We start from the raw sequence: 26,307 nt of genomic DNA, 5'->3' as shown, positions 1-26,307 counted from the left end.
GCATTGAATGCCCTAAACGAGAATGCCAAGTTTGTAAGGAGGCACGTTCACCAACAAGAGCAGAAACATGCGAAACATGAAGAAGAGTATAAAGACCCTCCTTATTAAGCATTCCTCAAAGTACTACCTCCCTAGTTTGGAGATCCTTCATAAGGAAAAAGGAGTCATAGAATTCAAAAGACATTATTATCAAGGCAGAATTTAGAGACAAACAAGAGATTTTTAGAGAGATGTGGAACATGAAGAATATTAGGGAGAAGAAACTTACGAGTAGGAGTGGAAAGAATGCCATCGCCAGTATTAGAAATTGGCAAGGATGAACCACCAGCAGTTCGAATATGATCAGGTCCGTTGTACTCATAATGGGTGTGTAATTTGCTGAGATCATTAGTCATATGATTCGTTGCACCACTATCGGGAAGCCAGTCATAGGCGTAAGCAGAATGTTGGGTAGCATAAGCAGCTGGAACATTGTATGAGGGCCTTCTTGCTCTAGTAGAATTACTTTTATACAGTGGACGTTTCTCACGAGGAGGATATGTCACAATATCCAACCTTTTGGGACAATCCCTAGCATTGTGAAAAGTTTTAATGCATATCTGACAAACAACAACTGGTTTGCCGTCTCTTTTAAGAGGAACTTTTGCAGGGGTATTCACAGAGGCAATATTTGCAAGTGGTTGAGAGAGAGCAACCTGATTCTGCGTAGTGACACGAAGATCATAAGACAACAACATGGATTCAAAATCATCAACAGTAATAACACCCATATTAGTGATTAAAGAGCTAACAATTTATTCATATGATGAATCAAGACCCTTTACAACATAATGACGAAACTCTTTATCAGAAACTTCAACACCACTAGCAGCAAGAGAATCCACAATATTTTTGACTGATTGAATGTAATCAGACATAGTTAAGTTTCCCATCTTGATTGATGAAAGAAACTCTTTAAGGTGGATGAGATGTGCATCAGTTTTAGATGCAAAAAGAGCTTCAAGTTTGGTCCAGATTGCAGAAGAAGAAGCACACGCCTTAACCTTGGATAATACTGGAGCAGTGAGGGAAGACATAATCCAACCGAGAAGAATCTTATCAGTGCGCCTCCAAGATAAAAATAACGTTAACAAGGGCTGGTGGACTTTCAAGAGAACCATCGACATATTTTTCCAAATCATAGCCTTGTAAATAAGGCGTGAACTGAGCTTTCCATAGCAAATAGTTAAGACCCGTCAGTTTTTCTGAAATCGCACCATGGAGATGTTCAAAAGGTGCGTGATCAACAGAGACAAAAGATGTAGCAGAAAAGGTCATATAGAATCGACCTGTCTGATACCAAGACAAGTTTTAGGTTATAATAGCTTTCTCAACTTGAGAAAACAAAAGATAAAACTTTGTTTATATAGGTTCTATTACATGACTTGTCGTACAGGAAAACAATTCGCCTTAGATTGGCGTACAATACATAACACAAATAACTAACGCTATAAACAGAAAAGTTGTATATCAACAGGAAACAAAATTAAGTTTCCTAATCTCTAACATATTACCACATAACAGAAATGTATAAGATGGATCGTAATTATGAAATAAACTTTGATAGATCAAATACTAACTACAAAAAAAATAAATCAAAGATCAAATATTATCTAAAACTGCATTCTATGTATTCAAACATAACCACAATGTAACAGCAAATAAATAAACCATATTTTTGGCAGTAATCACCATAAACAAGAGGAATTTCTAATTACCACCTCGGAGACGAAGAACGAGGTGAAGAGTAGACTCCTTCTGAATGTTGTAATCAGCCAGAGTACGTCCATCTTCCAACTGCTTTCCTGCAAAAATCAGCCTCTGTTGGTCTGGAGGAATACCCTCCTTGTCCTGGATCTTGGCCTTGACATTGTCAATGGTGTCAGAGCTCTCCACCTCCAAAGTAATAGTTTTCCCAGTCAAGGTTTTTACGAAGATCTTCATACCACCACGAAGACGCAAGACGAGGTGAAGGGTGGATTCCTTCTGCATGTTGTAGTCAGCAAGGGTGCGGCCATCTTCCAACTGCTTTCCATCAAAGATTAAACGTTGTTGATCTGGAGGAATGCCTTCCTTGTCCTGGATCTTCTCCTTGACATTATCGATCATGTTAGAACTCTCGACTTCCAAAGTGATTGTCTTGCCAGTTAGAGTCTTAACAAAGATCTGCATGCCACCTCGAAGACGAAGGACAAGGTGAAGAGTAGACTCTTTCTGGATGTTATAATCAGCTAGAGTTCTTCCATATTCCAACTGTTTACCAGCAAAAATCAGACGCTGCTAGTCCGGTTGGATGCCTTCCTTATTTTGAATCTTAGCCTTGACATTATCAATAGTGTCGGAGCTCTCAACCTCAAGGGTGAGTGTCTTCCCAGTTAGAGTTTTCACAAAGATCTGCATATTCGCGAGCGAAGAAAATAACTTTAGATTGCAAGAATGAGAAAAGAGACTAAGACTTTCTTTAGGGGAAATAAAAAAGAGATCGTAGAATTCAAATGGAAGGTATATGTGAACCACGAGAGCCTCTATTTATTATCTAAGCTTCTAAGTTAATCCTAGACGAGAATTGGAACCGCGTTGGGTGGAATTTTCTGGAAGCAAGATGAAAACAGAATGTAGTTGTGTTACGACTACTTTCGGTTTAGTCGTCTTCTTCTGGAATATTTCCACGCGTTAAGCGAGAAACACTGCACTGGTTTTGGAAAGTGTTTAAGGGAAGGAAGTTGCTAGAACAAGACTGCCAAGACTCTAGGGTACCTGTAAGTTATGCGCCGTGAAGGAAAGAGGCAAAAAGATTCTTTCGGATTGTTGGTGGTCGTTAGGGGTTGTTTTATATGGCATGATAGGGTCCATACTTCATGGGAGATATCCCGGTCATTACTGTTGTTGCCTTGCACTTGGAAGAGTTGCGCATTTTATGGTTCAACTGCGCATGTAATCTTCTCATATTTCATGAATGTGTTAAGGTTCTTGAGAAGACAATTCCATTCATATACATATCAGTTATACTTGTCAGCAGCCTTTCATATTGATTTTTGTTGAAGAATAAACCAAGATACTATGAAGAAGACAGAATGGATAAACAAGTATTGTTGATCCAATAGTATGGATCAACTATGAGAGTTGACAAAATGTCGTTGGATAAACAGTTACAGTTGATACAATGTGAATGGATCAACACGGTTTTTAGAAGTTTACTTGGGTTACAAGTATTACCTGTTTTAAGAATTTGTTTACGTGAGAATTGTCTAGAAGTTTCTTGTTAGAGTTTGTTTTCGATTAGGAAAGTGTTTTTACTTGAGAGTCAAGTTTGTGAGTCATATAAATAGGCTGTTGAGCCATGAGACGATATACATCAATTAAGAGAAGTTTGTTTGAATTTTGGTTTGTGTGTATTTTCATTAAGTCTTTGATATCAGATTTTCTACATATGGTATCAGAGCACTGGTATCAGGTTCTAAGGCTGTGGGTGTGAGAGTTTGAGTTAAAGAAGATGACGAGCTTAAGTTCGATTAAGGTACCAGTGTTTGAAAGTAAAAAATTTGAAAATTGGAGGTTGCAGATGGAGAATATTTTCACATACCAAGAGGTATGGGATATTGTGAAAGATGATTATGCTGAACCAGCAAAGGGAGTAGTACTTGAAGGAGCTGCGCTAACTCAATTAACTGAAAACAGAAAGAAGAATTCCAAAACTACATATATTGTTCATCAGGGTATTCATGAATCTCTCATGGACAAAGTTATCTATATTAAGCAAGTTAAAGCAACATGAGATGAGTTGGTTAGCTATTACACAGGGTCTGACAAGGTCAAGAAGGTTAGATTGTAAACCCTAAAGAGAAAGTATGAATTATTGCAGATGGAAAGTACTGAAACAATATCGGATTTTTTCTCAAAGACTTTGAATCTTGTCAATGAGATGAAGGCTAATGGTGATACTGTAGAAGATTCAGCTGTTGTGGAGAAGATATTAAGAAGCTTGCCTGAGAAGTTTGAATCGAAAGTTACTGCTATAGAGGAATGCAACACAGTTGCAACTATGACTCTTAATGTGTTGTTGGGTTCATTACAAGCATATGAACAAAGACTGCTAGAAAAAACAGCTGCTGCAAAACAAGTTGAAGGGGCACTTCAGAGTCAAGTTAACTGGAGAAGTAATCAAGGAAAACCTAATACTGGAAGTTTTCAAGGAAGATACAACAATAATGGAAGTTATAGGAAGCCATTAGACAGATCAATAATACAACGTTATAATTGTGGAGATTTTGGACATATTGCTACTGAATGTCCAAAACCTAGAAAGACTGTTTCTAACAATTACAAAACAAACTTTCAAGGCTAATATTGCTGAAAGTCAAGAAGAAGAAACAGAAGAGAAGAAGGATGAAAACATGCTACTAGCATGTCATACACCAGAAGAACAACCTCAACTCAAGTGGTACTTGGATACACGTTGCGACAATCATATGTTTGGCAGAAAAGATTTGTTTGAAAGCTTGGATGAGTCTGTAAGATCCACAGTGAAGTTTGGGAATAGTTCAACAATTCCAGTTATGGGAAAAGGAAGAATAAGAATTGTTCTCAAGAATGGTTCTAAAGCATACATCATGGGTGTATTTTATGTTCCAGGTTTACATCAAAACTTGCTAAGTATGGGTTAATTGTCTGAAAGAGGATACTCTATGAATATTGAAATGGTTAATGCTTCATCAGAGATAGAAGAAGAAGATTGATAGCAAGGGTGGATATGACTAAAAACAAACTATTTCCTTTAATATTCAACATCAAAAGGAAAGATGTTACAGTAGCAGTGTTCATAATGATACTTGGTTATGGCACAAGAGAATGGGCAATGTGAACTTTAACAGTTTGAAAACTTTAGCAAAGAAGGAAATGGTGTCAGGTTTGCCTTTCATCCAAATTCCAGAATCAAGATGTGAGAATTGTATCTTTGGGAGATCCATTTCCAGTCAACAAATCTAGAAGAGCTGAGCAACATTTGGAGATTATTCATAGTGACTTGTGTGGTCCTATAGAAGTTACATCACATGGAGGTAATAACTATTTTATAACTTTCATTGATGATTTTAGTAGGAAAGCATGGGCATATTTGCTTAAACAAAAGAGTGATGCCTTTCATGCTTTTATAAGTTTCAAAGCATATGTTGAGAAACAAATTGGTAAGAACATCAATATACTAAGAACTGATAGAGGAACAGAATATACTGTACTTGATAGTTTCATGGAAAAACATGGCATTCTAAATCAGCTAACAACAAGATATACACCTCAACAGAATGGTGTAGCTGAAAGAAAGAACAGAACCATAATGGAGATGGCAAGAACTATAAGAAGAACAAAAGATTTACCAAAGAATTCTTGGGGTTATGCAGTTGATAAAGTAGTGTATCTACTTAACAGATGTCCTACAAACAGTTTAAATAACAAGACACCAGAGGAAGCATGGAGGGGAATAAGACCAAGTGTAAGACATCTGAGAATTTTTTGGTGCATTGCATATGTACATGTGCCAAAAGAATTGAGAAAAAAGTTGGATGATAAGAGTGAAAAATGTATTCTTGTTGGTTACAGTTCAGTGACTAAAGGATACAAGTTATATAATCCAGAAACTAGAAAGATAGTCATAAGCAGAGATGTGATATCTGATGAAGATTCACAATGAAATTGGAATAATGGATCAACAGTGAGTATTGATTCACATAACAATGGATCAACAACGACTGTTGATCCATCTAATACTGGGTCAACAAGGGATGTTGATCCATCAACTGTTGTCAGAACAGTTCCAATTGTAGTAGAGGAAGAAGTGCAAGCTCAAGACAATGTTGTTCCAATTGAAGAACAACATGAAGAAGCAAGAACTGAAGCAATAACACAACAAGAAAATACAATACCAAGAATAAAATATATTATACCTGCTAGGTTGAATGATTATGTTGTATCAAGAGATGATGAATATACTGATGATGAAGTAGTGAATTTTGCACTATTTGGAGATTGTGATCCCGTAGCTTATGAAGAAGCTGCTAAAGAACAAGGTTGGATTCAAGCCATGAATGACGAATTGGAGTCAATTGAGAAGAATAACACTTGGGAACTGACAACACTTCCACCAGGAAAGAAACCTATTGGTGTCAAATGGGTTTACAAAACAAAATATAAGTCGAATTGTGAAAAAGAAAGACTGAAAGCAAGATTAGTTGCTAAGGGATATAGACAAAGACAAGGAGTTGATTATTAAGAAGTGTTTGCACCAGTTGCAAGACTTGATACAGTAAGAATGATTATTGCTTTAGCTGCACAAAAGAATTGGAAGATTTTTCAGATGGATGTGAAGTCAACATTCTTGAATGGAGTATTGGAAGAAGAAGTTTATGTTCAACAACCAGCTGGTTACATTGTGGAGGGTAAAGAGAATGAAGTATACAGGCTAAAAAAAGCCTTGTATGGTTTGAAACAAGCACCAAGAGCTTGGTATACAAGAATAGATTCTTATTTCATTAAGAAAGGGTTTAAAAGATGTCCACATGAGCATACTTTATATTTGAAAGCAGATGATCTTGGAAATCATATTATAGTATGTTTATATGTTAATGATCTCATATTTACTAGAAATATCTCTGAGATAATCAAGGAATTCAGGGAGGATATGGTGAAGGAGTTTGAGATGACAGATCTTGGTTTGATGTCCTACTTTCTGGGTATTGAAGTACAACAAACTAAAAAAGGATTTTTTATTAATCAACAAAGGTATGCAGAAGGAATTTCGAAACGTTTCAAGATGGATAATTGTAATCCAATTTTGACACCAGTAGAAGAGAGATTAAAATTGACAAAAGAAGCAACAGGTGAGCTAGTGAATTCAACAGGCTTTAAATGTCTTGTTGGATGTTTAAGATACTTAACTGCTACAAGACCAGATATCATGTATGCAGTTGGATTGGTTAGTAGATTTATGGAAGAACCTAAACAATCACATCTACAAGCTGCAAAACGTATTCTGAGATATATTAGAGGAACAACTAGCTTGGGAATTCTCTATAATGTTTCAGAAGATCCAAAGTTGGTTGGTTTTACTGATAGTGATTGGGCTGGAGATACAGAAGGAAGAAAGAGTACATCAGGTTATGGGTTTCAGTTTGGAACTGGATTTTTCTCTTGGTCATCTAAGAAGCAACAAGTTGTTGCATTATCTACAACAGAAACTGAATATATAGCTGCTAGCAATTGTGCTACACAAGCTGTATGGTTAAGAATCATGCTGAAATCATTATTTCAAGAACAAACAACACCAACAACAATAGTTTGTGATAACAAGTCGACAATATCACTAACTAAGAATCTTGTATTTCATGGGAGAAGTACACACATTGATATTAAGTATCACTACATCAGAGAGCTTGTCAGTAACAAAGAGATAGTTGTGGAGTTTGTTGAAAGTGAAGAGTAAGTAGCTGATATTTTCACCAAGTCTTTGAAGTCTAACACTTTCATTTACTTGTGTGGAAATATTGGAATGATTAACAAAGAGTAACTTGGTTTAAGGGAGGATGTTGAAGAATAAAACAAGATACTATGAAGAAGACAGAATGGATAAACAAGTATTGTTGATCCAATAGTATGGATCAACTATGAGAGTTGACAGAATGTCGTTGGATAAACAGTTACAGTTGATACAATGTGAATAGATCAACAAGAGTTGTTGATCCATGGTACGATTTTTAGAAGTTTACTTGGGTTATAAGTATTATCGGTTTTAAGAATTTGTTTACGTGAGAATTGTCTAGAAGTTTCTTGTTAGAGTTTGTTTTTGATTAGGAAAGTCTTTTTACTTGAGAGTCAAGTTTGTGAGTCATATAAATAGGCTGTTGAGCCATGAGACGATATACATCAATTAAGAGAAGTTTGTTTGAGTTTTAATTTATGTATATTTTCATTAAATCTTTGATATCAGATTTTCTACAATTCTTAATTTCTTATACAGAATGACTGTGAGACCAATATTCATGGACAAGTTGCCCAAACATCGATCCTTCCTCCTTCATTAACTTCATCGGTTCATCATACTCTACGATTTTCCCTGTAAAATGAACAAAATAAACTAGTAGTTAAGACATTTAATTTCCATTACGATTTTTTCCTTCTTTTTGCATAAAACAGTGAACACATACCATCACTAATGGCAAGCACCAATGTACTGTCCATCACGGTAGGGATTCTATGAGCTACAGTGATTACTGTACATTTAGCGAATTCTGTTCGTATGATTTTCTGGAGAATGCAATCTGTTGCATTGTCAATCGAAGCTGTAGCTTCGTCAAGCACCAAAATCCGACTTTTCCTTAACAATGCTAGGCCTAAACAGAATAGTTGCCTCTGTCCCATGCTCCAGTTAGCGCCATCTTGTGCAACTGTAAAATTGCATATTTTTAATTCCAAGAATCAAAATATGAATGCAAATGATAATTCTGAAAGCTTCAGTTCTTACCTACGCATCCCAAACCCGCTTCTTTATCTTGTACAGCCTCAAGAAGTTGACACTTACCCACAACCTTCACAGGTACAATTGCGGAACAAGTCAGTACTTGCACAAATTTTTTTACAAGTACTAAAAGAATGCGACATTACCTCCCAAATTTCATGGTCTGTGTATTGGTCCAAGGGATCCAAATTGTATCTCACTGTCCCACTAAAAAGAGTAGGTTCTTGAGGTATGATACCCAAGCGTGATCTCAGGTCATGAAGTCCGATAGTGGAGATGTCAATGCCATCTATGATGATTTCTCCCCCTACCGGCTCTACCAAGCGAAACAATGCACCTATTAGTGTTGTTTTTCCGCTTCCGGTCCTGCCAACAATCCCAATCTTGTGCCCTCCTTCAAATGTGCAAGTAACTCCTTGAAGAACAAGTGGAGTGTCGGCTCGGTATCTTATCTGCTTGAGGTCATTATTATATTCGTTAAATAAGTAGTTTAACATTTCGATAAATCCCAAAGCTACAAATTTGGAAATAGGTAATGTACCTTCAAATCGCGAATGTCCACTCTACCTGCAGTAGGCCAATTGGGGCTTGGTCGATTCCCTATTAGGACTTGTGAGGTTTCACTAGGAACGTTCACATATTGGTTTAGCCGTTCCACAGAAACAATGTCGTTTGCTAGTGCACACTGATTCCGGATGGAAGCACCGAGGTTCAAGCTCAATGTGAGACCATAAGACAGTGCCATTCCAATAAACCCTGCAACATAATGCCAGCACAAGTATTGCAAGGGTGACATTGCAACAGTAATGCTTTACTAACAATCTAACATCAAAAGCGGAATATGCAAACTGGCATATAAGAAGAAACAAAACCCCTACCAGAACTAAAGGTTCCCTGGGGAAACAATACCATCATAAGTGCTGAGCAAGAAAGGACAGTCGCACTTAGAGTTCCCAGACGTTGTAAAAGCCACTGATTTGTGGAAAAAATGTAAAATGAAGGACTAGCATTTTTGTCGATGAGAGTGAGACTCTCAGCAAAGACTCTGTCTTCCTCATCGAAAGCTCTAATAGTCATCGCTCCTGCTATGGATTCCCCAAGTTGGTTTGCCACCGACGACTTGGTTGTCCCAACCATGAGAGAGAGTTGTTTGAAACATATTGCTATGAACCTCAGAAACTATCAAGAAGAGAAACGGAGAGATTGGGTCTTCCAGTCGCAATCCCTTGGATGTAGTAAATTGGGTGTGAGCTGAGCCGTTAATAAGCACGGAAACTGGTATGTTGTTTATGCATCCTTGTATCCGGTTCCTCCACTTTGCACCAAATCCCATCTCACTAGGGGAAATTAGGGTGAGACCCAAAAAAAAATAATATTCTCATTGTCAAGTCCACAATTAATTTTGGGTACCGTGACACCCATAATTATTTCCGTGACACCCATAATTATATGAAATTCTTAAAAATGTATGCATGAAGGATTATGCATCCGCATGATGAATTATGCATCAGGGGTATAATTGGCAACGCAACTCAGATATAACATATCCAAAAATCCGCGCCTTGGAATGTTACAAATTTTATATCGTTTGAAATCTTTTTAAAAGAGCTACGCAACGAGTACAAACAAGAATATCAAATTTTTGTTTTTAACGAAAAAATCGGAGATGATCCTCATTTTAGGGAAATTTTTTGAAAATTTGATACTTAACCATTATGCAGTCACCAAAAACAATGCATAACACATTCTGCAGACGCATAACGAATTATGCAACCATTTTTTCGACTGCATAACAAGTTATGTATCTGCATAACAAAGTTATGCATTGTTTTGGTTGATTTTAGTGCGTACATAAAAAATTGATGCATAATGCAGTATGCATCCATATTTACGGATGCATATAAGATTATGCATTTATTTTCTCGATGCATAAAAGATTGTGCAACAATTTTATCGATGCATAATGCATTATGCCGTCATATTTTCGGATGCATAACATGTTACGCATCTATTTTCACGACTGCATAACATGTTATGTAGATATTATTGTAGGTGCATGACAAGTTATGCAACCTTATTTTTTGTTGGTTTCAATACTAAGAAAAAGGTAGCTGCATAACGTGTTATGCAACCGTTTTCTGGACTGCATAACAAATTATGCAAAAATAAAAAAACTGCATAACGTGTTATGCAACCGTTTTCTGGACGGCATAACAAATTATGCAAAAATAAAAAAACTGCATAACGTGGTATGCAACTATTTTCGGGACTGCATAATAAGTTATGCAATAAATTTTATGGATACATAACAGGTTATGCAACCATGACATATCTCTTTACTTTAACCTTACCTTAAATCTAGTAAAAGTAAATGAAATTGCAACATCTCTCACCCTAAAATGTCAGAGATAAATAACGAGAAACACTTCACTAAATTCTCAAATCCTTACAAATAACAAACACATTTCAGACCTCAGAATCCTCAACTCAACTGCTCGGACCATGTTGATTAACCATTCTCTGAACCACAGTTGGTAGTGGTGATAATTGTATTCATGAAAGAATATCCATTCTAGTACTAGCAAAATACCAACAGTTAGAGAACATGAACTCCACTGCCGCCATCACAACTTTCTTTCCCTGTATTTTAGTGTACATCCAGCCAATCACCAATTCGATAACAACTCCATACGAACCCACTTATACTCTCCAGACAAAATACAATCGGTCCCTTGAGCATTAGTTTCTTCTCCCTGAACAAATACTTCACATAAGACTGATGCAACCAACACCAGCAATCATCCATTCTATCAGTGTAAGAGTCTTCTTCATTTCCCGTCCTACCGGCCACACACTTCTTACCCATTTGCTTGTTCAATGAGTTTATGAATACAATTATCACCAAGTAAGCTGCTCCACCATCTCAAAAACTAACATTAATCAATTTCAGGGCATATAAACACGTGCGTTTCCCTTCTTGTTCTGATATCACCACTGCCAGTAGCTACATCTCAGTCACAACATCTCTTCTCTGCCAGCAGCGTTGCTTCCCTGACTCACTGGCAGGCATTTTTTCTTCGAAAAACTCTTCATAATCTCTCTCACAGCAGCAACTCCATTCATCCAAGCTTATCCCACCTTGGAACCATACTGACACCAAGTAATGAAGATGTGAAGAGTATCAGTATACAAAATCACCACTGTATGCAATCAAGACCCTAACTTAGTTTGCTGCCACTCTGAACATCACAGCTCCAAAGAATGTTCGTAGAAGAAAGAGATGTGGTGACATGGTGACACGTCTATTCTTTCTCTTGGACCGTTAGTGGAATCACATACTCATCTTCTTCTTCTTCACAATATCAAAATCAAGGGATTATTACATCATCTACAATTGTTCCATCTGAATTAAGAACATCCCCGGTTTATATTAACACAGAACCACATATTTCTTCACAATTTTATACATTTAATCGGGGTTCTCCAATGACATTCGCCCATGGCAGCAGCAGCAAATAGAAATCTGTGTTTGAAACCAAGATTACAGCAGCAGCAACAACAACAGGGGCTTTGTGATCAATCTGGGCAACAGAGGAAAGATGAAGTGAAGAAAGTTTTTGATTTAAGTTTGAGAAATTCTCAAAATACCTAAATTTTGAATAATACAATTGATTGTGATTTAGATTTATGATGTTTTTAGAGAGAAACAGATGAAGAATTTGTTTCTGATTCGTATCGAAGTTCTTCTCGCCTTTCTTTCTCGAAGACCAAGAGTTTGTAGATCTGAAAATATTTCAGGAATTATAAAAAAACGAAAAGCTTAACTAATTTTACAATTTCAGAAAATATGGATTTTAGAATAATTTATTCCGTAAAAATGGGTGCGAGTGTGAACTTTGTTGAGCGTGGGTTTCACAGTGGAAGAAATTGGAAAAATGGGTCTCCCCGTAGTTTTCACATCTCATTATTCCAAAGTCCATCTCATTATTCCCAAGTCCCAACCATATATGTCATGATGACGTGCATTCCCATTCTCATCCTAAAAAGAAAAAACTGAAACACATAAGACTTAATTTAGGACTACATTTCTCTTTTTCAGCTGTAATGACTGAGGTATCAGAATTTTAGGGGGGGGGGGGGGGGGGGGGAATGCACACTCGACTTTTCCCATAAATAGAGAAACGGAAACATTACAAGCAGGACAGTGAACATATAATACTTCATACTCCCGAAACAGGGTAGCCTGCTTAATGTGAACTTGCTTGCCCCAGAGTTCCTCGAAAATCAGAAATGTTGCGGTGTTATCGAACCTCTCTCCAAGTGGTACTAGCACAGTGAGAGCGATATTTTGATCTAGCTTGTTGCCCATATAATTATGATAATTTTGGGTCCTCTTACGGGTATGCCCCTTTGACACGAGATCATAAATTGGAGCTGGAGATGTGCCCTTAAAATTTCCCACGAATCAAATAAATTAGCGATTACTGTCAGTAATAAAATTCTAAGCCGTCAAATCTAAAACAGATCAACGATTACAATTTAACCCTAATTCGAAGGGGCCAGATCCACCTCTAAACCTTATAACTAGAACAGTTGCCCTCATTTCTTTTCCGCCTTAGTCATCGTCTAGCTGCCTAGAAAGAAAAAATAAAAAATTCAAAAACCTAACCTTAAAAATCAACAACAGCAAACCCTAAATGTTCTTCTTGTTTATGATTCATCGATGGAAGCATAAATATCAAATACATGGCCATCGACAACAACCTCCCTACACAATGATTTTTCCTCTCAGAAAACTATGATCATTTTAAATTCAACTGTTACCATTTTCCTAGATTTTTGTTGAGCAGTAACTTATTGTCTTTTGTTATCATTTTTGAATTATAGTCTTGAGAATTGCCATGGATCGTGTGTAGGAAACATAAAGATTCATGGCAGGGATTGAGACCAGATGGTCATATTTCGCATGATATTTGCAGGAAAAAATAGGCAGAATAGTAACAAAAAGAAACATGAAATTGCCATGGTAGATTGATTGTGAGAAAGGATTATTAACTTTGTAAGATTCCTAACTTGAATGATTTTCTTTATAATTCAGGAAAAACTATGAACAGGATGAACTCCAAAATCGTAATAGATTGTGAGCATGGTGAACAGTATTATTTAACACTTGATCCGAATAGTAAATAATACGATAAGGAAAAGCTGGCGCTGGCATATCCTAATTGAAATACTACCACGCACGTTCATACATCTCATATAATATTTGGATATCTAACAATTCATTGTGCATGTTACTATTACTTAGTCAACAATCCCATACATCCCACACGGTTACTCCATAAGAATTGGTGGTATTAGTTGCTTGGTATTCGGATTTCAAACTAATTAAACAGAGTTTTCACATCAAGAGATTTATTCAATATGCGTTTATATTTGAATATGTAATATGCTGGTGGTGGCAGTCAATATCTCTTAGACTGGGAGCGGCAACTGAAATAGGTATAATTGGGTTAGAAAATTAGAGTAACCAATTGACCAATAGATCCAGGAACCACAGCCATTTACAAAACATAAGCACCATGAGTGGAATCAACTGAGATCAGTGGATTATGTCAGACAACATTACAACAGGTAAAAAATGGAAAACCATAGTAAAAAAATTTCATACAGAATTGCAGGCGACACTAACTGTTTCTCTTTTTTAGTGCTTAACTGAATGGAGATCAAAATTCATTCATTAGCCAAATACTGCTGCACCACAAGAAGCAATGTAAAGTAGGAAAAAGAACTTAGCGTCATGTTAGGAGCCAAATCTGTTAGCTGCTAATAACATGAGGATTTGTCTCTTAAGTCTTGACTATTCAGGAAGCAATATAAAATAGAAGAATGAGTTTAACAGATACAGAACATGAACCAGCGAGAATGAGTTTAAAATAGACCCCTTTCAATTTCCCAACTACACTCCATCATAGTCCCATCTAAAAATGTTAGAAGATTTGTTTAGGGACTCAGGAGGCAGGCAGTCCTCATTGCAGTGAAGCAACACCGAACTTCTCAAGGCAATCTAATAGAGAAGCAGACTCTACCAGATCACCGGAAAAGGTGGGCAACGACGCCGCCAATTGAGCAGCCACTACAAAACAGAAGGCCTCTTGGGACGGTCAAAAAACGTCCCAAGAGGACAAAAAACCGTCCCAAAAGGTATTAGGGATGGTTTATGTACCGTCCCCTGTTCCACCGCCACTAATACTATTTGACCATGTTTTTTTTGGGACGAACATATTTTAGCCTTGATTTCAATATTCTATGACTATTAGGGACGGTCAGGCCATCACCGTCCCAAATATCCTTCTTTAGGGACGGTTTTTTCAAAACAGCCGTCCCTAGAAACTACTTGTTTTGTAGTGAGCGGCGGCTTCTTTTTACTGCTCGGATAAGAATAAGATCAAGTAAATGCAATTTGATGTTAAACAAGATTGGAAAGATTACATAAGGCTCAATTATTTCAAGAACATCAAAAATCAAACACTAACAAACAAACAAAAAAAGGATTTTGGGGATGAAAATAGCTCTCTGCCCTAACAAGAAACAAACCCAAATCTAAATCTACGAATTTATACCCAATACAAATTTAGAAATGATCGAATTTTAACAAAATTATAAAAACATACCTCAATTTTCGGCAAACAAAGAACCCCTTGTAATCAGTTCACCGTTCTACTGTTCAGAGAGAGACTCCTACAAACTCAAAGTTTACTGGTTCTTTTTTCGTTTTTTTCCGTCTTTTCTTCGTTTTCTCCGTCAAGTAATGGGGGTTTAGTTCATGGGCGCGTGTGAATCACATCAAGTAACACAATTCTCTTTTTAATTAATCTTAAAAACAAATCAATTTAATCGGTCATGGAATCTTGCTTACAAATTGTACCTCGTGTGTACACCTAGGTGCCGTATAGTTTGGTAACAAAATTGTCGCATCTCGTGTGTAAGACTAAAAAGAGAATATGAGGCACGCAAGAGAAACAAAATTTAGTCTCACCAAAATCTGGAATGTTCCGACGGTTAGTGGCGGGCCATCCATCAATGTCCCATTTACATAATAATTATACTGATTTATTAATTTTTATAATAATTATATTAATTTTTTATTTTTTTTAAATAATTATAACAGCACAGGTGCGGCAAAAAGGGAATCAAAATTTATTAATTATTTTATTTTAATACATTGCCGCACCAATGTGGCATAAAATAGACCTGTTGCAACAGTTAAAAGTTATATGAGGCAAAAGGTTACTTTTTTGCCTCGACTGCTTATTGATGTGGTAAGAGGTCTCACTTAATGCCACACCTTTTATGTGGTGAGGCTAAAACCTACATATTGCCTCACTCTTTGTTGATGTGTGGCAAAGTGGTGTTGCAACAGACTCACTTTCTTGTAGTGAATGAAGCGGAGGAAACCACGGCGTTATCTCAAAGGCATATCCGGAACGAAAGAAATCAGGAGATATATGAACAAGGGGTGATGGAGTTGCTAGAAGGGTATCATAGAGAAAGAGACTTAAGGAGGCTGTTAAAAGAGGCGAGACGGGAAAAATTGATGTAATTTGAAAGTGGTAGTAAAGTTCGTTCAACTCGGACTCGATAAGATTGGGTTCTAGACTTAAAATAAAAATAGAAAATATATATACAAAAGGTTTGTCACAATGTCGAGAGAGACTGAGACTCAGGATTCCACCAAATTCCATTCATGCGACTCAAATAATAATTCCAATCAATTATAGTTCAAATAATAAAAATATGGACTCTTGTTCTTTGCCAAAGATAGATTTTTGAAAAGCAATGACTGTAAATCAAAAGCATGATGTATCAAAAATACATAGACCAAGCATACACCATCAAACGAAATCACACCCATTCAATAAAAATCATAAATCGATTAAAAATCAATGCAAATAGTCATAAAAGAATTATTAAAATTACCAGATGCGTGAAATAGGGCTTCCTCCGTCATCCCAGTGTTTGGGTTTAGCTTCTCATATCAAAAACAAGATCAAAAGAATAAATCATGGCTCAAAAGTTGTTTTTATTAAAGAGATGATATGATTCAGTGAATATCCAACGACGTACTGGCATTACAGAGTTCACTGTTACAGGAGGTGTGGCTAACTGAAGATAAATGTGGCTGTTCAGCTGTTACAGAGAGAATACTGTAGCACTGTTGCGAATTTGAGACGCTGTTTTTCGTTGCAACGCTTGTTCTTCAGCAGCAGCAGCAGCAGAGACAGGCTTCCTGTAATCTCCGATTCTCTCATCCTTAGCTCTCCTCTCGACCCCAAACTCTCGACACCCCTTCTTGAGACCCTAGGAAACCTATTTATAAACCACAGGGCGATTAAATCTCTCCCAAATCGCTTCGAAATTTCTTATTTCCTTCCTTGGCAGTCACGGCAATAATTCCTTCCAGAAATTGTTTTACGCGTTTCTGAGCTTTCCCACTTATCTCAAACTCTTCCTTAGATATATATGTATCTTTGGAAATAGTTTCTTGCATTTAATCTCTCTGAATGTCCAAAAACAAACTCGACAGGGACCGTGTTTCCTTTTTTACTCTGTTTCCTTTTTCCGGCAATTCCAGCCCAATTCGATCGATCCAAACACATGTATTAAATCTGTTTTGCTCTATCAAGTCCATCCCAATCGATTTCCAGTGTTGAATCACCCTGAAACTCGTTCAAATCTTCAATCCAAAATCAATAGCGTCTACATGCATTTTTCCCGCCAAAAACCGTTTTAAACGTGAAGAAGAAGGGTGTCCCCTATCCAAAGCGAGAGTCCGAATAAAAAATGTCCTCCCAGGTGCCTTTAACAACTTTTCGATCCAATTTCTCCGCAAAAGCTTATTTCTCCAAAAACACCTACAAAGAGATAAAATACCGAAATAAGTACAAAAATGGGTACTAACAATATACACAATAGAGATGAAAATAGACACATAAATGCGTCTATCAGTTGCTAGAAGGGTATCATAGAGAAAGAGACTTAAGGAGGCTGTTAGAAGAGGCGAGACGGGAAAATCGCGAGCTAAGGTATGAGGAAGAGAGGAAACGTGAGGAGGAAAGAAAACGCGTTAAACCAGAAGTAAACATTGATGAAATAAGAAGGAGAACCATAGATCACGAGATCTTATGCGATCTACGAAGCTTAAAGATGCAGGTTGGAAGTTCACAAAAAAGCGACGAGGAAAGGGGAAGATCCAGACGAAAAGATCCACGAGGAGATGGAGGAGGGAGGCATAAGATGAAAAACAAAGGGCAGATCGGACAAGAATCGACGTCCTGGACGGATTTAAAACTTCCAGAACTTAACACAACTTTGGAGAAGGTATGGGAAGAGGTGATATTGACCGAAGAGATATCAGCACCACCAAATCTGGGGAGAGAACCAGTCCCGTGAAGCAAGAGTCATGAATTTTGCAGGTATCATCGTTTCCACGGACACCATACCAACAGCTGCAGGAGTGTAAGGAAGATCATACACCGGCTTATCAAACAAGGGAAACTCGCGCACTACATTGATCGAAAGGATACATCGATAATTACTTGTCACAACAAGCAAGCAAAGGAAAGCCGAGAAAGGAGACGATTAGGCTGTAATTTCATAGCGTATTCCAGGGGAAAGTTTCCAAGATTTTGAAGATAATGTACTCTCAAGAGTGTACAAGGTGGATCGCAAAGATAATGAGATAATGAACTCCCCGAAGGAAGAGCCATTAGGAGGCTGGAAATAGAGAGAAATATCCTTTTCGGCGAAGGACGTGCCAGAAGGAGAAATCCAGCATATGAATTCACTAGTCGTTATCCTAGCTGTGGCCCGGATTGCATCCTAGGAAAGGGGTCAGCAAAATAAGGAGATGACTTGGGCGGTGGACAAAGTCTTGATAGACATGGGAAGCTCAGTAGACGTCCTCTTTTACCATACCTTTAGAGCTCTGGGGTCTGAGGATTCTGAATTGTTACCTTCTGCGTATACGCTGTACGGATTCAATGGAGTGGCGACAAGGCCAAAAGGCGAGATATGCTTGAAAATATTGGCGGGGGAGTTGGAAACAAAGGTTACTCTATGTATGGTAGATGTGGAGTCGCCATATAACGCTCTTATAGGTAGACCATGGGTGCATGGTATAAAAGGAGTTGTGTCCACTTATCACCAAATGATACGGTTCCCAATGCCAAGTGGAATCGGCGAAATACGAGGAAGCATCAAAGAAACCGAGAATTGTAACAATAAAGATGTTGATATTTACGAGAGTAAAGTATAAAGGAAGAAGGAGCGGAAGAGGAAGGTACTGGAGCTGAAGAAGGATGACGAATTACGGGTATACCTGGCAAAGGCTAAAGAAGGGTGGGCAATACCTAGCGAGGTATCAAAAAAGTAGGGAAAACCTGCGAATCCCATAAAAGAACCAACCCTGTTGGGAGAGCCAACCTTGAATTTTGCCGCAGTCGAACCGACGAAAGATGTAAATCTAGGAACGGAAGACGAACCAAAAATCATAAAATTGGGATGAAAATGGAAGAGGAAGAAGAAAGAAGGTTGGTGGAACCATTAACAAAATATAGAGACATATTTACGTGGAGCATGGAGGAAATGCCAGGAATTGATTCGCGTGTTGCGTGCCATCGATTGAAACTAGACCCAGCAATCAAGCCAGTAAGACAACGAATAAGGAAGATATCGACGACCTATCATGAGAAAATTGACAAGGAACTTCAGAAGATGATGAAGGCAGGAATCATAAAGCGGGCGAAATATCCAAATTAGATTGTACCGAAGAAGAATAATGACATAAGAATCTGTATTAATTTCAGTGATCTAAATACCGCTTGTCCCAAGGATAGTTTCCCTTTACCAAATATCCCTCAGATGGTGGAAGCAGCATCCGGGTACAAAAGGTTATCATCCTTGGATGGGTATTGTGGATACAATCAAATACCTTTGACCAGGAACACACGACTTTCTTCACTCCTAGGGGGATGTACTGCTACACGAGAATGCCATTTGGATTGAAAAATGCAGGGGCTACATACCAGCGAATGGTGGAGAAGGTATTCGCAAAATGGGTACACACAACGTTGGAAGTCTATGTATACGACATGTTGGTCAAAACCAAAGACTCCGGAGATCATGTGGAAGACCTGAAAGAGATCTTTGATCAGATGAGGAGATACAAGATGAAAGTCAATCCGTTGAAGTTCATTTTCGGGGTAGAATCAGCAAAGTTCTTAGGCCATATAGTTTCTCTAAAGGGCATAGAGGTGGACCCTACAAAGGTACAGGTGATACTAGAAATGCCATCACCAGCTACTGTAAAAGATGTGCAAAAGTTAAATGGGCAGCTCGCGGCACTGGGAAGGTTCATCTCGCGGTCATCTGATAAATGTAAACACTTCTTTGACATTTTAAAGAAGGGAGCAAAATTCGCGGGGACACAAGAATGTAAAGAAGCTCTGAAAGGCATAAAAGAACACCTAATCAAGTTATCAATCCTGCAAAAGCCAGAACCAGGGGAGGAGCTGTTACTCTGTCTCGCATCCACACCCAATGCTATTAGTGCAGTCTTACTCAGGAACGATGGAGATGAGAAATCTTCGTTGATGGGGCGTCTAATAGCTGTGGAGGGGGTGTAGGAATAGTATTCACCTTTTCTGCAGACGAGAGAATAGTATTTTGTTTTCGTCTGGAATACAAAGCCACGAATAATGAAACCGAGTATGAGGCATTAATACAGGATCTGAGAATTGCAATAGAAATGGAATTGGACGAAGTACGAATTACTAGTGACTCATAACTAGTAGTTCGTCAGATTGAAGGAGTGTATAATACAGTCGATCCAGTGATGAAGAAATATCAGCAGCTCGTGCAAGACTATTCGGCGAAAATACGAAGTATCATATAGAGAAACATAAATAGAGATAACAATCGACATGCATATGCATTATCCTTCATAGCTTCCATGATTGAGAATCCAAAAATCGGGCATATTGTGATTCAGCGGTTGATGCAGCCGTCAGTAAGCAGAGAAGAAAGAGAACTTCAGGTAATGACGGTAGAAGGGGAGAACTCATTAATGAGAAAAGAGGATTGGAGAACACCCATCTACAGCTACTTGATGAAAGGAGACTTGCCACGAGATAGACAAGAGGCAACCAAAATCAAAAGCAAACCCGCGAATTACGAGGTGCGAGAAGGGATCCTTTATAGGCGATCATTCTTGGGTCCACTGATGAGGTGCTTGTCGCAGGAGTAAGGTATTGAAATTATGAAATCAATTCATTATGGCGACGCTGGAAACCACAGCGGAACCAGATCACTAGCTTACAAGACCCGAACACAGGGTTACATTTGGCCCTACATGCATAAAGATGCGAAAGACATTTCTACGAGGTGTGAGGCGTGTCAAAGGTTCGACAAAAGGATACATGCACCATCCACAAGCTTGAACTCAGTATTGAGCATTTGGCCATTCGCCATGTAGGGAAAAGATAACGTGGGGCCCTTTGTCACGGGGACGAAGCAAATAAGGTACTTGATTGTAGCAACAAACTACTTCACAAAGTGGGTGGAGGTAAAAGCTGTGCAACATACAAAAGACGGGGATATATACGATTTTATCGTTGAACACATCATTTGTAGATTTGGTATACCAGTCCTGATTGTTTCAGACAATGGAAAGCAGTTCGAAGGGGAGAATGTGAAGATGATGTTCAACGCCTTTAAGATTCAATCCGGGAATCCATCATATCCCCAGAGTAATGGGAAGACAGAGGCTACAAATAAAACGGTGGCCTCCACGTTGAAAAAGAAGCTTGAAGGGCATCATAAAGGATGGTGTGAGCAGATCCCGTACGTACTATGATCATATAGAACCACAAGGCAAGAAGCAACAGGAGTATCACTGTTCTGTTTAACGTACGGAGCATAGGCAGTGCTACCAGCAGAATCCATCATGCCCACAACAAGGAGAGAGGCATGGGAAAAAGGGTTAAACACGGACTTAATTCTTGCAAAATTGGACGATCTCGAGGAAAATAGAGAAATTGCGTTACAGCATATGACGAACTACCACCGGAGGATGTCGAGAGAAAATAATAAAAGGGTAAAACCGAGAAGCTTCGTCCCGGGAGAGCTGGTGCTACGAGAAATACCACCTTATCAGCGAGGGCCAAGAGGAAAGCTAGAACCCACTTGGGAGGGTCCATACATCGTAAAGAGGGTGGTTGGAAGTGGGGCTTATGAATTAGCAGACTGCGAAGGGAAGATAATTTACGGTGAAGTAGAACGACAAGATAGAAGGCTAGATCACCCTTAGAACCTTGTTTACATTAAGAAATATTATCCCTAAATGTAAGAAGCGAACAGAACTTATCAATAAAATATTTCTACAATTTTATACAAATGGATCCATTTACACGAGCAGATAAGACCTCACATTAGGAGGCAAATAATGGCGATGAAATAAGCGGTTTCTAGGGAAACTTAAAACCTTCACCTAGGAAGGCTGGGAACCCTCGGCATGCACCCTAGTTCGCATAAAAATGCAAGAGGCAAAGACCTAACGCATGTCGTGGACAATTCTCAGACAGAAAGCTAGGGTCAATGATAAGACCTATCCGCTGAGGGTCCTTTTTATGATGGCCTTCGATAAGGAGTGCAGAAATATGACCAAGGCGCCGACTATTCGGTTGAGCTGCGGGTGCTTGGGACGTCTGGAGCGTTACCAGCCATGTCCGTCTGGAAAGTCTTGGATACGATGACCTCGATCCCAAAGAAACCCCACTTAGGGTTTGACTTCGTAACTCCGAGCCTTATCAGCGAAGAGGATAAGAAGTCGCGAAAACAACTGAATGTCGTAATAACCGGATGGGAGGAGAACAACATGCATGTTACGGTTAACCTCCTTGAAGAGGCACTCAGGGGGAAAATAAAGGGATGGCACCCTCCATATTAGGGAGCTGTGTGACCAAAAAAATATGGCAATGTCATGGGGCTGCTATTCATGGGAATAGATAGGCCTGTCATATTGTCGCGAAAAGAAAACTTAGCAAAGATGTTAAGGAGAGGTTGATGGATTGCTATTCGCAAAAATAGCAAGCGCCTGAAACTTCCCCGAAGAAATACCCTTCATAATAGGGTGAGGCGCAATAAGACCTTAATTAGGAGGCGCATTAAGACCTCATAAATAAGAAAATAAAAGGTAAACAAAAAATAGACGTACACACTGGAATGGCGTACATATGAAGAGCGTAACCAGAATACTCTCGTCTTGATCGGACAAAGCTCAATAAGAACAAGAGGAAAGTATATACTTTTTATATTTTATGTCCTTTTTTAGCATTCTCCTCTCAAGACTATGAAGTGCTTAAGGCATAATTTAAAATCTAAGAGACAAGACATCAGAGAAAGGAGCACGAAGGAAAAGAGTGAACTCGAAGGCATATTTTTACAACTAGAACACAAGTATATACTTGGGGTGAAAAGATTAAAGGCGGAAACAACAGTTCTAATTGACAAAATAGCAAGATCATAATATACATATAGGATTGAAGTTTATATACGTAAGCGAAGAATACAAGGGTAAATGATCGTATTCTCTAATCATCATCTCCATCAGTCTCATCATCTTCATAAGACTCTGTGCCTTCGTCGGAAGAAAGGATTGGTTCATGGATGATAGGCTCCAGTTCGGGTTCGTCTTCTGAAAATACCTCAAGCTCCAGGGGAACGCGAGGAATATTCTCTGAGTCGCAGAATTCATTAAAGAGCCTGACCTTTTCATCTTGGGCATTTCGTCTAAGCTTCTTTGCAAGTAAAACTGCGTCCTTCACCATCTTGTCAAGATCCTCGTTTAAGCCGCGGACATCTTCTTGAAGATAAGAGACTTGGTCCTTAAGCTTTTGCTCAGAATCTGAGATGAAGAAAGATAAGTAAGTAGGCTATCTGGAAATCTAAGGCAAAATCAAATGGCTAAGAAAGGCAAACTTACGACGAAGAGCAGACGAGATGTTTTTCTCCTCAGCAAGTTGCGATTCTAACTGAGCGATACGAGCACTCTGGCGACCAATAAGGTCCCGACTTTCGTGAAGTTCCACGAGATGGGACATGTTGTGCTTATGTCCCTAAGGAGGTGAATAAGAAAGAAATGAGTAAGGTAATGTTGTTAAGGCAAATAAAAAAGAAATCGGCTGTCACACTTACCAAACACAACAGGGAAGCATTTTGTTGAATGAAGAGATTCAAAGAAGCATTATGGATAAATCCTTGATCGGCATCTAGAAAGGAATCAGAGCTCAAGGATGTCAAGGATTCAGCAGCCGCGAATCTCAAGGAGGAGTTCGAACGAGTTGTCACGAAGATATCCCGAGAGAATTTCATATCAGGAAGATATGTTGGGTCTTTTGAATCCTCAACATGAGGGCGAGAGGATCTAGGAGGAGGACGGGCTAGTCCCGAAGGATGAACTTGAGATAGCCTGTCTACGTCCAATGTACGAGAACGATGTTGAGAAGGCTCCCGAGCACGAGGAGAGGTTGAAGAGTCATCATAAAAACCACAAAGTTAGTAGATGAATCAAAAGGGAAAAGGCAAGCCGCGAAATAGGGACGAACCTGAGCGGAGGAGGAGGAAACCTTTGAGCGAGCATGCTTTCTTGTGTTTGCAGCAGGTCCCGCTGCAACTCGAGATTCCTCCCTCTGCGAAGTGAAAGATTAGGAGTTGGATTAAGAAATATTGAGAAGATATGACTCGTGAGATACAAACCTGAGCTGGAGGTGGCTTCTTGGAGCGGTCCTTTATCATGCCAGGAGGTGGGAAGGAATACTAAGGTAAAAGGCAAGGGCGTTAGAGGGGTATACAGTAAATAAAGGAAAAATTGAATGAAAATTCAAACTTACTCCATGGGGCATCTTTGGCCAATTAAACCGACCTGGTTCGTATTCGGCGAGGTTGGCATGCTTCGGAAGAGGACCGTAACGAGGCACACCATTCTCGTCTAAGCCCCACACGAAGGGACCTTCGATCACCAGAGGATACATCATCCAATTTTCGTCGTTGGATAAGCGAATATACCTGTTCCTCTTTTCACCAGAAGGATCAACATCCAAAACTAGTGCCTTGGATGGATCAACCAAGATCTTAAGGGTAAACTTCACACCCCACTCTTGGTACGATCTTGTGGACAAGTACTGGACGAGGTAATTTTCCAGAAAAGATTTGATGTTATAATCAGCCGAAGGAAAGTACGACCCTAACTCGGGAATCTGAGAAGGAAGGACATTTGATCTTCGAACAAATTTGTTAGCCAAGCGAATAGCGTTCCCACTTAGATGATAAACACCAGGGCGAAGACGAGCTAAAATCTCAAGGAATAGAGGATTCTTGGGATCATATAGGGGAAAGGAAAGCCCTGCTCTTAAATTTACAGTGGGGAATAGAGGTTTCAGCCTGTATCCACCGGTAATTTAATTCCATCAAATCAGTAGCAGTGATGGGAGGAGTAACAGAGGAATCGATTGCGGGAGATAGGGTGATTCCTACCGTATTAAGGTCGGTCTTAAACTCTTCAGAGGTTCAGGATGTGTTTAGAGGGGGAATCTTTCTGGGAGCCATTAAAAACAGAAGAACAGAGCTTACTGGAGATAAGAGGGGAAAGGATGAGAAGACCAAAGTCTTAGATAGATGAGAAGAAGGAGTATTTATACCAGATGACTGGTCAAAACGACCCACGACTGAAGAATATGAACCGGTAATCGATGGTTACGAGGAAAATAGAACCACGTGGAAGACGAAGAAAGGGAGGGAAGGCGGTTATCAAACTTCAGACGGTTCTTTTTTTCCTCTCTTTATGATCGAGAAGAATAAGAAAAAGCAAAACGTAGTTACCAAAGTATAAGCCGACATGTGGCCATAGGAAGGCGCGGGAATCTGGTGAAAAGATCTTACTTCAAGCCTCGAGATTCGTCGTCAGGGACTTGTCAAATCAAGTCAGAATTATCCTTATGCACGCAGTAGCGAATTAAAGTTTGGGACGAGGTAACTCGCCAAAGGGGACGTAGAGCGCGAAAGGAATCAGATGTCCATTAAGAAATGACCACGAAATAATGTGACTTGGCTTGGAAGAAAAGCTACCCCCACGAAGTAGATGAATTATCGAGCAAGAAATGGGACAGGTGTCCCGACAAGACCACGTGAAGTCAGCGAAAGGTGGGGAAAAACTTTATGGAATATGCTCCAGGAGAAGCATAAAGTAACCTCGACGAGATGATATGAGCTGTATACCACTAGGGTTGCTTAGGCCTATAAATAGAGACCTTTGGACAATAGAAAGGGAGAGATCTTTTGGGGAGGAAAAGGTCTATCATAGGAGAGAGAGAGAGATAGGGTTTCCTTGTAATTCATAGGCTGAGAGAAGGGATTAGGGTTTCCTTGTAACCCATGAGTGTAACTTGTATTTCGCTTGAGATTAATAAATAAGTTTAAGTTCTAGTGTTTATTATGTCTTAGATATTGCATATTCTCCATTTGGGTGTGTTGCTGGATTTCCAGTAACCACATTTTGGCGCTAGAGTAGGAGAGAAGCTGAGGTTGCACCAAAGAGGTTGGTACAAGAACGAATTTCGGAACGAGGTAAACGATGAATAGAAAGGTGAGGCAAACGAAATCACAAACGGTGTTGTGAAGGAGTAAACGATTGGAGGCTCGGTATC

The 26,307-nt window shown here is 39.0% G+C and overlaps 2 protein-coding genes across 2 annotated transcripts; one reads left to right on the top strand and one right to left on the bottom strand.

Annotated features, from left to right (window-relative positions):
- Nucleotides 1-1,749: 1,749 nt before the first annotated feature.
- LOC113344338 (ubiquitin-like) lies at nucleotides 1,750-2,148 on the bottom strand. Its single transcript, XM_026588338.1, has one exon. The coding sequence runs from the start codon at nucleotides 2,146-2,148 to the stop codon at nucleotides 1,750-1,752; it is 399 nt and encodes a 132-aa protein (XP_026444123.1).
- Nucleotides 2,149-3,532: 1,384 nt separating this feature from the next.
- On the top strand, nucleotides 3,533-4,703 carry LOC113344337. The gene is made up of 3 exons (XM_026588337.1): nucleotides 3,533-3,799; nucleotides 3,902-4,183; nucleotides 4,380-4,703. Exons 1-3 carry the CDS (start codon nucleotides 3,533-3,535, stop codon nucleotides 4,701-4,703), a joined length of 873 nt encoding a protein of 290 aa, XP_026444122.1.
- The last annotated feature ends 21,604 nt before the right edge of the window (nucleotides 4,704-26,307 follow it).

This window comes from Papaver somniferum, unplaced genomic scaffold (assembly GCF_003573695.1).
Source record: "Papaver somniferum cultivar HN1 unplaced genomic scaffold, ASM357369v1 unplaced-scaffold_76, whole genome shotgun sequence".
In the NCBI taxonomy this organism is placed as follows: Eukaryota; Viridiplantae; Streptophyta; class Magnoliopsida; order Ranunculales; family Papaveraceae; genus Papaver; species Papaver somniferum.
Note: the sequence above shows the minus strand (reverse complement) of the source record. Positions and strands in the feature narration are given on the sequence as shown.

Coding starts and splice junctions, on each gene's coding strand:
- LOC113344338 (XM_026588338.1), bottom strand. CDS start 2,148: ATGATCGATAATGTCAAGGAGAAGATCCAGGACAAGGAAGGCATTCCT.
- LOC113344337 (XM_026588337.1), top strand. CDS start 3,533: ATGACGAGCTTAAGTTCGATTAAGGTACCAGTGTTTGAAAGTAAAAAA. Junction 3,800..3,901: donor AAGTTATCTATATTAAGCAA/GTTAAAGCAACA, acceptor GAATTATTGCAG/ATGGAAAGTACTGAAACAAT. Junction 4,184..4,379: donor AAGGGGCACTTCAGAGTCAA/GTTAACTGGAGA, acceptor CAAACTTTCAAG/GCTAATATTGCTGAAAGTCA.